General features: G+C 42.1%; 1 protein-coding gene across 1 annotated transcript; it reads left to right on the top strand.

Annotated features, from left to right (window-relative positions):
- Nucleotides 1-5290: 5290 nt before the first annotated feature.
- On the top strand, nucleotides 5291-11846 carry unm_hu7912 (un-named hu7912). The gene is made up of 2 exons (XM_086112226.1): nucleotides 5291-5508; nucleotides 7448-11846. Exon 2 carries the CDS (start codon nucleotides 7497-7499, stop codon nucleotides 10695-10697), a length of 3201 nt encoding a protein of 1066 aa, XP_085968352.1. The 5' UTR covers nucleotides 5291-5508; nucleotides 7448-7496; the 3' UTR covers nucleotides 10698-11846.
- Nucleotides 11847-12394: the final 548 nt, after the last annotated feature.

Genomic DNA, 12394 nt, shown 5'->3' with positions numbered 1-12394 from the left:
ACACACAACCTAAGGCCCTTGCATTGTACTGTTGTTGAACGGAGGGTAAACACGGTCCATGTGAAGAAGGGGATCACTGTTTCCTCCTCACTGAGACACAAAAGAATTGTTTTGTTCTATTTGATAAAATGGGACTCGAATGATGACTGTATGCTAAAAAGGCAAATGGTGAAATCAGCCACTGTTTAAAGAACGAATGAAACTGTGACTAAGAACATTTTTCTGTAGGTGTGATGTGACAGTCTTACATAAGAATTTCACAGACACAGTGCAAACACAAATAATTCCGATAATCAGAAGCCCTTTACAGCCACTTCTTTATCTTCCCCATTCTAAGCTTACGCACATGACAGAGTCATTCGTTAGCCAACATGGCAGATGAGGAAGGATGAGAGAAGAGTGCGTGGTAAAGATTTAATTAAGCCTCACCATGGGATGTCGCGGAGTGACTCCGGAGAGCAGGACAGAAGAGTTTGTGTTTGCTCAGTGCAGCCGGGAATAATATCCACTCTATTCTAAATGTTGACCCACATGAGTGTGGGTAGTTGTCAAGGCATCTTCCCGTCTCTCAACCCTCCCAGAAGGTGTCTCCTTATGGTAAACCTTATGTTAACAGAAATGTAAGTTGAACATATAGAAGAGGATAGATATACACATGCCACAGCATTCATGATTTGAGACAGAATCCTACTTCAAATACACTTGCAATACATTGTATTTGCATGTAGTTGTGATTTTCAACAATGACGTGGATTTTTATAGTTTGGATGACTCCCATCAGCGCATTACTTCATTCCTTTTGAAATCTATTCACTCTCTCTTGCTCCTTCCTACTCAGTGTGTGTTACCATGGATACCACTCCCAAATGATTTGGCTTATATACAGATTTGTTGTGTTGTGAGTGTTGCTTGGAGTAGATGGGAATGTTCTTTTTTTCTGAAAACAAAGTCATCAGACTTTGCCAAGTATGATGAGCCAGATTTCATTTCGAGGTAAAATGTGTGCGCGCGTGTGCGTGTGTGCGTGTGTGTGTGTGTGTGTGTGTGTGTGTGTGTGTGTGTTGGCCTCCAAACTATTCCAACATGCTTTTATTTCAGGTGAATGAAAACACTATAGGGATGATAGATAGATAGATAGATAGATAGATAGATAGATAGATAGATAGATAGATAGATAGATAGATAGATAGATAGATAGATAGATAGATAGATAGATAGATAGATAGATAGATAGATAGATAGATAGAGATAGATAGATAGAGATAGATAGATAAATGGGTGCAGTCCGTCATTTGCCCGAAGTTAGCTGGGATAGGCTCCAGCACCCCCCGTGACCCTGTTCAGGAAAAGCGGTGTTGAAAATGGTTGGATGGATAGATGGATGAATGGATGGAATACTATTTCAATCAATTCGGACAACGTATCAACGTAACATGCTCCTCCAGTGAGCGATGGCGCAGCGCCGGCGTAGCACTGGAGCAAATGTTGCCATGTGAACACCCCTAAAGGTTCTGTAAATCTGCTTTCCGCTATGCTGAAACTATAAAATGAATCTGGGGTGAGAGGAGTGGACAGAGGATTATTCCATTGAGGATTTAAAAGCTTCAAGTGGACTTTAGTCAAGAAATGCTCAAGAGAGAGATTGCCAACAGTTTCCCAAAACCCTTTCCTGCTATCCTTAAGTCTCAGTGTGCCACTGACATTAAGTAGGCTGCACTTACTGTACACTATCTATTCTCATCTACTGTAATTATATGTAATTCAAGAGTTGAATGTGAGATAATAAACATCGTTTTATATTGAGATGTGTTTGCACTGTTTTGGTTTACCATTGAGGCTAGACACATTACGTTCAAACACACTTCTAAGTCACTACACATTGCATCTACAGCGCATCCTATAAATCTCCATACAGAGGAGAAATAATCCATTCCATACATATATGGTTCTAACATTACATTTCAGATAACCCAGAGAATGCATTTGAAGAAAGCAACAAATTGAAGTTATCGGTTTAGCAAACAGTTGTATGCTAATGTTAAGTTTATTTTTCCTCTAGATACACCTCTAACTCTGTCAGTCAAAATGGATATCTTTACAAAGGCTTGATTTTCTGAAGGACAAGAAAACGTTTTTCCAAGAAGCTCACTGACATCCTATGATTTACTGTGATTCTCTTGAGACCTTGTCATACTACACGACTTCATCGCATACTTCTGTCAAGATTCAAACCATCAGCACACGTCCGAGGAGGAGGCAGGGCAAGAAACTGTCGTCCTGTTGACGGGGTATTATGTAAATGTGTGTTGTTTCTATGTAAAGAAAGACAAGAAAGAAAGAAAAGAGAGTATGGACCTGTTCCTGAATCGTGGTGAGAGTATATGCGAGAGTATGATGGACTACGAATTCTCCAAAAAGAGTTGGAGGTACCAAATTTGTTTCATGACACCACGTTTGCACATCGGCTACTACTTTTGCAGCAAGCGTAGCATGAGTTGAAATGATAGCTGTACTTTCCAATATTTACAGTACAGCTCCATTTGCATTGCGCATTTCACAACAACTGCAGCTGTAACAAAGCACTTTACATTTAACATAAAACAGCAATAATACAACAACAAAATTGACCCAAGCTGAGACAGACTTTTCATCATCAGAGTGAAGCGGTGTTTCATTAATGTTCATTCTTTGATGGATTAAATGGTTATTACACCTTGAACACAAGTACTTCTAATCAGGAGAGAGCTATTGATTTTCTATCCACAAAGCCTTCAAGGTGCCTGAGACACCTGCTAACAGCCAGCTGACAGACACTTATGCCTGCAAACCAACAGCTGACATGAACTGATGCCAGTGAGCAGTGCTGCATGAGCGTGAGTCACACATGCTCACATATAATCCACTCGGTGGGGTTCTGAATGCCACACAACGTGATTTCCACGCTAGAGTCATACACGTGATATAATGCAGGTTTGCAGGATTGTTTTGAAACAAGGATGCATGAGTTAATTTGTTCTTGATCAAGCATGTGCCAGCAACAAAACTGCATATCCTGCAACAAAATGTTTTCTTGGCTGATCAGCACAGCTCGTCTCTTGATTTGTATCTACCGTGGGAGCGCTTCACTAAACACATTTCCTGCAGCAGTCACATGCAGTGGGCGGGATGAGGCTCGCAGCCAAGTGTCCCCACCATTGATCATAATGATGCAGAGGCTATGGTAAGGTGAGAATGACGCCACAAAGGGTTAAAAGAAACCTCAACAAAAAAAAGATGGTTGATAAATCTGATCTGATCAATCTTTACTGCAATATATTAATTCTAAATACAGTATTGCAAGATTGTATCTTTTCTACTTGTTTAATTGGAAACTTAATGAAAATGCACAAATACAACCCGGAAGAAAGCCATAATATACTGGAAGTCATTTTCTCCCCCCTTACACACAACACTAATGTTACTCATAAGACAACTTAAGTGGCTTCATGTCAAGGTTCCCATCTCGATTGTTTTTGCTTCGAGATTGTTTCAGGCTCTGATTTAGATTGGAAAGGTTTAGGTTCAGATGCTTTCCACCCATGTTGTGGTTTTGTTGAATCTTTCACTCTTGTCTGGCATCCACTGTTCTCCGGACAACTGCTCTGTAAAGGCCTAAGCGGGTTGTTAGGCTATGTTCACACTGGAGCTCGTTTCAGATTTTTTTGCCCATATGCAACCCTTACCTGCTTTTTTTCATGCAGTGTCGTCAGTGCAATACCGATTTTTTTTCAAATTCAACCTGGGCCTCTTTTGTATGTGGATATAAACCAGATATGTATTCAGTGTGTCTGCAGTTTGAATGCTCATCTGTACACATCTGACCAATACGTCAAGGAAAAAGTCAGAAAAACCCATTTGGAGAAAAATAAGACACCTTGAAAAGGGCCAGCAGATTGGATCATTCCCTTTCCAGGATGACCAGGCGACAATGGATGCCGAGTGGGCAACAGTTGACACAGTATTATACGACACAATGTGTGATAGAATGATATGAAAGTCAATTCAACAAGATGAAAACGCTGCAGGGAGATGCCTTCGGAGAGTTGGATCGACATGACAGCATTTCTTTTTTGTCCATGTCACTTGAGGTCGTCACATCGTGGATGCATTGCATTCACATTTGTTTTGGGATATCGCAAACATGTGGAAGAAGTAGCTTTGGTCGGATGAGACCAAGTCGTATTTTTTTGGCCGAAACACAAAGCGCTATGTGAGGCAGAAAACGAGCACTGCTCATCACCCTGAACATACCATCCACACTGTGAGGTGGCAAGTCTGGTTGCTTTTCTTCTGCAAGGATAGATGGATGGATGGACGGATGGATGGATGTCATCAACCATAGAGGTTGGAAAAAAAGTAACCATTAGAAAGTCCCTCCATCCATTTTCCGATCCACTTTATCCTCAAAAGGGTCGCAGGGAGTGCCGGAGCCTATCCCAGCTGTCTTCAGGCAGGAGGCGGGGTACACCTTGAACTGGTTGCCAGTCAATCACAGCGTACACATTTAGACAAACAACCATTCGCACACACAATAACACTAAGGGACAATTTGGAGTGCACAATCAACCTACCATGCATGTTTTTTGGAATGTGGGAGGAAACCAGAGTGCATGGAGAAACACACGCAGGCACGGGGAGAACATGCAAACTCCACACAGGAAGGCCGGAGACAGAATCGAACCCTGCACCTCTGCACCATAAGGCTGACGGGCTAACCAGTCGAACACCGTGCCATCCATTAGAAAGTCCATCCATCCATCCATTTTCCGAACCGCTTGATCCTCACTAGGGTCGCGGGGGGTGCTGGAGCCTATCCCAGCCGTCTCCGGGCAGTAGGCGGGGGACACCCTGAATCAGTTGCCAGCCAATCGCAGGGCCCATTAGAAAGTCTTCAAATGTAAAAACTATCAGAAAAATAAGTCAAATATACTTCAGAGCATAAACAAAATATTTCTACGTATCTCCCATTATTGTAAACTTGAAACCCAACGTTACCAAAAATATCTAGGCCTAGCGACATGTACAGTATCTACGTCATTTATTCAATTCATGAACCGTGAACGATGAAAATGCACGAGTTGGCGAACATCCCCATCCTTACCCTCACACGCACATGCCGGCACACGCACACGCGCACACACACGCGCGCGCGCACACACACACACACACACACACACACACACACACACACACACACACACACACACACACGAACGTAACCACGCCTCTCCACGCAGACTCAGTTATGTCCCCCTCCTCTTCCTCCATCACGTACAAACACACCCACGCACGCTCTGTTCAACATTAAACACGACTGGAGGAGGGAACGTCTTGAAGCTGATCGAGGTAAAGCATCCGAGACAGGAGTTCGACGCATTGAGGCTCTCTGCTGGTACGGCAGGCTGCAGCACACATCTTCGACTCCTGCGCCTTCCCATCTCCTCATCTGATCAACTACAAGGGAAACCGGTAAGTCTCGATGTTCACTCGCCAATTCTTATTTTTGCAAACTTAGCCAAAAGTCTAGCCCCCGGTTACTTTGTCCCCGTTCAAACCTGATGATTGTCTTTTTTTTCCCTTTCTGCGCAAATGATGTCATTGGACCACATCGGACGTATCGGGCCCATGGTGCCGCAGTACCAAAATGAGCACGACACTAAAAACAACAGACGACTTAACACCGAGCCAGTGTTTACATCCATTAAGGAATGGCTAACCTTATTCCAAATACAGCAATATAGGTTGCGAAGTTTAGCATTTGGTAGCCCGAATATCCACAAAATCAGAGAATTATGATAGAGCGCTCGTAAAAACACATATTACAACATCAGGGCCTCCCATATTTAAAAAACACGATTGTGTTGCAAGTATCAATTTGCTGATTCAGTGTCCATTTTGTCAGAGATTTTGGCCCTTGTGCGGTGAATGGTGCTGTGTGCCGTAACTATGGAGACAGGATGTGGCATGCGATTTTAAAACTTGAGGGGTGAGAAAGAAGAAAGAATGAAAGAAAGGGGGCTGCACATCTATTGAGGAGCTGCATTTGACCGTGAATAGAAAAAAATAACTTTGCATTTCGCAAGTTTAGGCATCCAAGCCCTACAAAAACTTTGGAAAAAAAATCTAAACGAGTGCGAACATTGAGACTGATTCTGCATGGGTTTATGGAAGTTCACCACGGATGATCCTTTTTTTCACGGTTTTTAAAAAATCTTATAATTAATGCTGATATTAGCATTAATTATAAGGTGTGCGTCAGGACTGCAGAGTCATGACTGCATTCAAAGTTGCATTGTACAAGTTACAAAGCTTGATTGAATTTAACAGTCAGTCTGCCCACTCTTATTTTAATATACTTTGATTCGTACAGGACTATTGTGAAACAACAGCTAATATTTTCACATCTATTTTTTAAAATTAGAGGTATTTTAAATAAATGCATATACTGTATGAGCATTTTCTCAAGTACTTTTGACAAACAGTCCAGCGAAAAGAAAGTGCAGCATTGTAGGCTTGGATGCTGAGATTATTTGAGTGCGAGCAGACGCGATATTTAGGTGTGTTGGCGAGACATGGCAGGGACATGGCTGGTCAGTTCTCGCTCATCACAATGAACAGATGGCAGCTCAGGGTTAGCTCATGGGTGAGGGCCAAAAAGACACCCTATGCATGTGTTACAAATGAAAAAAAAAATGTTTTGCTTTAAAATGGAAAAGAAATAGTGAAATATTCACATTCCTTCAGTTTGAGATTGATTGTATTTTTTAATGCACTGATGGTTTTTATTATTCGTTCAAACAACTTAATTTATAGCAATGCTACTAGCGTTTTTTTCAATATATCTATACAATCATTTAACTCACAGGTGTCAAACCCAAGGCCCGGGGGCCAAATTGTTGCAACAAATAACATTGAAATGTTGCAATCATTTTGCTACCCTGTTTATACCCACTTGAACAATAATTGAGCAAACAACAAACAAATACTGTAGTTGACTTGAGTAGTAAAAAGTATAAATCTTGTTTCTTGGTTGTTTTAACATGCGCCGAGATGCATAGGCTAAGGAAGTTTGGATCTGGTGTGCATACATCTGTTTACTTCCAATGCTTCATGATGTATACAGATCCCCCCCCCCCCCCCCCTCAAAATAATAATGGCAAAAACACTGTTCATCATCTCACATGAACCAGAAAGTGGCCTGCTAATTAACAAAGACAACATTCCAGTTTTCTTTTAAAAAACAATTCATCCGAGGCTGATGTCTGTGCTGTAATAATGTGATGTACTAGTAAGGGGGGCCAGGCATAAGCCAGTTGCACATGTGTATTTTCTATGAGTGTACAGTTCATAGTCCCTGATTCTCAGGGACATAGAGTATTTGACTCAATCTATCTTCTCCTTCCTTTAGGTTGTGTTGAAATGTCACACTGAATGGAGGGCATTGAAGTTCCATTAAGATGACCCGGACACATCCTCCTGATATCCTGACATCAACTCTATATCAGGACATTCCTTTATATCCAACCACCGATCACGTAATTTCTGCTCACTCTTCTTTGCAATGTGACTTGAAGATGATTGATAAAGCAGAAATCATCAACAAAAGACACTGCCGCAGCTTTGACTTTCTTGAATCATTGGACGACCCACAGTCTGTGTCTTCCCCAATGGAGTATCCTTTTAAGCGTAAAGAACAACAGCCAGAACAGCAGACATTACACAAAGATCTAACATGGAACGGACTCGATCAACCAGGATATCTTCGCTTCTCCTCTCCAGATTTATTTAACTCCAGGCAAACCCAACAACAAACCAGTCAAGACAAAACCAGCCACCTCACATGGTCGGATTCTGTAAATAGAAAAAGATCTCGAAGTGCTCCCAGAATCAAATCTACTCTCACTCCTGTGCCCATCTCCGTGTCTCCTCTGGAGGCCAACCAAGCCAAGGATGCCCCAGACACTTTGAGGTCCTCTGAAACACAAAGAGAAGCACATTCCTCCAATAGGGCCTTTCTGAACGAAGTCCACCCTATTAAACTACAGCCCCATTCTCCCCTCTATGTCTCTGACTGTTTTGATGAGGGTAAATCAGCCATAACGCCACATGTCAGGTGCCGTGTTGACATTAAACCAGATGCTGCTGTACTCCAACACACATCGAGGCAGGTCCCCAATCTAAGGCCTGATCGACTCGCTTGGCAAAGATACTCACAGGCTAGTAGCAGTCGAGGTTTGTACGCACCCCGACAGATTTCCTCACCTACGCCAACTCCAAGTGAATGCTATAATGGAGATTTCAGACAAGGATATCACTACACTACAAGCATGTCTCCTGTCTCTTACCAGCATCTAGACATGTACCGAATGCCGTCACAAACAGCAATGTATCTAAATCAGGAGCAAAGAGCTTATTCAAACCCAAACATCCCAACAAAATTTTTCTATACCGAGGACCCAGTCCGCTATCCAGTTCATCCCTTTTCTCGGACATACTTTCAGGATGATAGGTCCAGTTTAGCCAGCCATGGAAGCACTATGACGAGTCAGTATGATCCAAGGAATCGATGGGTACATACGCTTCCTCCCAGGTCGTATTACACGGATAATTTTTCGCACCAAGAGCCAACACACTCTGTATATAGTACACCCTACCCTACGAGTGAGGCAGGGTCCTGCTTTTCTCAAACACCTTCAAGCTCTTACTTTGGAGATGACCCCCGTTTCAATCCGTACCACCAAAGTTGCTCAAATTTATATTATAACAAGCCGTTTAATGCTCAAGAGGAGCGGTACTTTCCATCAAGGCAATACCACACAGAAGGTCGAAAGCGACCCCGCACGTCGCAGGCTTTTTCGGATGACTGGTATCGCTCAAGTATATCTGGTTATTCCAACCAGTCTTCTCAGCTCACCCCACCAAGAGTAAGTACGGACACTTGTATACCACCATGGTACTCTACCTACGGCACAGAGACAGGTAGACTTAGGACAGAGGCCAAAAATCACTCCAAGTCTTGGGACAATATTCTTTATCCTCGCCATGACAGGGAGCAATCAGTACTTCGTGGAAGAAGCTACGAGAACCTATTTAACCAAGCCAGGCATGGCAGATCTCCCAATGTCTCATCTCAACCTGTTATCCTTAACCTTTCAAGCTCGCCAAAACGTTATGCTGCCCTGTCTCTCTCTGAGACATCTTTGGAGCGAGGTTCAAGCAATCTGTGGAAAAATAGCAAGAGTGGCCACTGGTTTGTGACTCCTGAGATCACCATAACTGACAATGATATCTGCGCCGGTAACCGTGAGCAGCGTGGTGTGCACGCTGTCAACTGGAATACTCTGGACAGTGAAAAGAAATTTGCCCCAAGAGTGATTGATGTTAAGAAGTCATTTGACACAGCAGAAGTGACCAAAGAAAGGAAACGTAACAATGTCTCCCTTCAGCAGAGTCTGGAGCAACTTGATGAGTTGTTAGCCGACTTAGTGGTTGATTATAAACCACCAGCCAGCAGGAAGCAGAGTGGGGACTTTCTGGATCAGCTTAAACAACTGATTACTGAAGATGATGAAAAAGTCAAGGGATCTTCTGAGATTGAAAATCTTGAATGTCTGAACACACAGCTCCCGTCTTCAAAATCCAGTCCTGACACAATCAAAGACCCTGACAGCGGGTGCGATGCTTTGCAAAGAAGTGCAGAAGAATGCTCTCCGGACCACAGTGTGGAGGAAGAGGAAACCTTGGTGTGTGCTAACAAGAAGTGCAAACGCTCTGAAAATATGTTCAATGCTTGCTTGTACTTCAAATCGTGTCATAGCTGTTACACCTTTTACTGCTCACGAAACTGTCGCAGGGATGATTGGGAGTCCCACAAAGCAACGTGTCTGTACGGTCGCGTGAGCAGTGTGTGTCGCCATACTATCAAGTTCTGTCGAGAAAATTCTGAGATTCATAAAGCCTTCTCTCGTATTGCTAAAGCTGGTTACCTCTCCAGAGGAAGAGGTGTTCTCTTTCTGGGTTTTGCCAACCCAGAGACCACTGAGAACTTTCTCCAAGTTGGGCTTGAGAGCCTTGTCATGTCGCCCACATACCTGTCTCTCAGAGAGCTGGATGGCTTTAAGGACAACTTAGGTGACTACTGTAAGGAACTGCAGCAGGCAGGTAATGAGTATGACCCCAGGGAATGTTTCCTCTTGAATGTATCTGTAGCTGTTGGTGAACTAGTGCCTAACAGACCCTCACCAAGGGTCCAAACACCAACAGTTCGAAAATATGCAAAGGTTTCCTTGGCTTCTTCAAGCCCAGAAAAAAAACTACTGAAGAAGGATAGTGAAATGGAAACTCTCATCCTTACTCCACCTCCAGGAACGCCAGCCATTGACCAGGAGGGGGAGGAGGGAAGGAAAGCCAGGGAGGTGTGCTTTGTCAACATTCAGCGTGAGCTCAGGGTCAGGGGAGTCTTCCTTCGACACGAGTACCCCAAAATCTATAATCAGCTATGTGAATTCGTGGAGAGCAACAAAAGGTTCACCCCAACAACCATTTACCCATTAGATAAGAGAACAGGGAAACAGTTTATGTGCATGATCATGGCCGCATCTGAGCCGAGAACATTAGACTGGGTGGACACCCCCCATCTCTTGGATGATATTATTTAGAACAGCACAGGATCGGAATGGGAATGATGTCAAGTTACACAAAATGTAAATATTGTAAATACTTTTAATTTGGAAAATTGAAGATTGACATGCAATAATTTGCATTTGGCCAATTTCCCGCCCTCTTTGGACCTTTAGCACACTGACATTGACCTATGATACACCCATGCACACCCACATACGTATGCCTACTCTTGATTTGATTTTTATGCTCTCAGAGAACTTTATAGGCTGCATGCAAACTGGGCACAACAGAACAATCCATGTTTTTGAACATGTATGAATTATTCAGTTTCTGCTCTACAATGTACAAAGCACACATCATTTATAGTATTCGACACGCACATCTTGCCTCCACAAAATAGCCAGATAACAAACTTGTTTCCCCTCACACAAATTTATCTGAAATAATCGTAATATTACAACTGGTGACTAGTATTGGGAGTACATTCATTTAGTAAATTGTATTTGTGTGGCTACTTTTATATCAGTCTTTCAGTTATTGTTTGATAGAAAATGAAGTACAATCAAGACAGCATTTCACTTTTCCATCTATGTATTTCGATGAAATGTGCTTAGGTAAACTGCTTTGTTTGGAAGTGGCCTTCATTTGAAAATAAGTATTTTAAATAGAGCAAAATATAATTTTTAAATCTTTCTTCTGGCTAAACAGGTTGTTTTAACAACCCCTTTAAATCACACATTGCTTAAAGCATGTTATTTTTAAATTCAGGTATGTTCTAAATATTATGCTTTATTATTCAATTTAAAACTATTTATACAAATAAGAATAAGTTACCTTATTGACTATAAAACCACTTGAATAATACAAACTAATAGTACAGTATGTTTTTAGACAATATGCAATACGAGAGCAAAAAAATAAACAACGTAGTCAAATGATTATCATTATTGGTATGGACTTGTTCTTTTGAACTATGTTTTGTGAAGACTTATTTTCTTTAAATGGTAAATGATAAGAATGTTCCTGAAAAAAATCTAGATATATGCCTGCCTCCGTTGTTATTGCTGACGAAGCTAAGATTGCTCTTTTACTGGATTATATCTTTGTGCAAGATTTAAAATTTATATTTTGTGATGTTTATAGCCTATACATAGATATATAATAAATGGAGTTGAACAAATGAAGTCATTTGCTTGCATTCATTTTACATACACACATTTTACTTCTTTATTGATCTATGTTGATCATGAAAGTCAGTAAATTATTTCCCTCAAAGTTAAAAAAAAATATTGGGGATTTTTTTTGTGTGTAAATTTTTATCTTGTTCATGGTACCTGAATTATTCCATCCATCCATTTTCTGTTCCGCTTTATCCTCACAAGTGTCGTGGGGGGTGCTGGAGCCTATCCCAGCAGTCTTCGGGCAGTAGGCGGGGTACACCCTGAACTGGTTGCCAGCCAATCGCAGGGCACACAGAGACAAACAACCATCCACACTCACACTCACACCTAGGGGACAAATTGGAGTGATCAATTAGCCTGCCACGCATGTTTTTGAAATGTGGGAGGAAACCTATGCAGGCACAGGGAGAACATGCAAACTCCACACAGGGAGGCCGGAGCTGGAATTGAAGCCGGTACCTCTGCACTGTGAGGTCGACGCGCTAACCACTGGACCACCATTGGTTCATTTTCAAATGACGTAATATAGTGTACAATGTGAGGCTCATTCA

The sequence above is a fragment of the Hippocampus guttulatus genome, chromosome 5 (assembly GCF_054856545.1).
Source record: "Hippocampus guttulatus isolate MCC_2025c chromosome 5, RoL_Hgut_1.0, whole genome shotgun sequence".
Classification (NCBI taxonomy): domain Eukaryota; kingdom Metazoa; phylum Chordata; class Actinopteri; order Syngnathiformes; family Syngnathidae; genus Hippocampus; species Hippocampus guttulatus.
Note: the sequence above shows the minus strand (reverse complement) of the source record. Positions and strands in the feature narration are given on the sequence as shown.

Bases quoted from the DNA above. Each gene is read 5' to 3' on its own strand.
- unm_hu7912 (XM_086112226.1), top strand. From the start codon at position 7,497: ATGACCCGGACACATCCTCCTGATATCCTGACATCAACTCTATATCAG.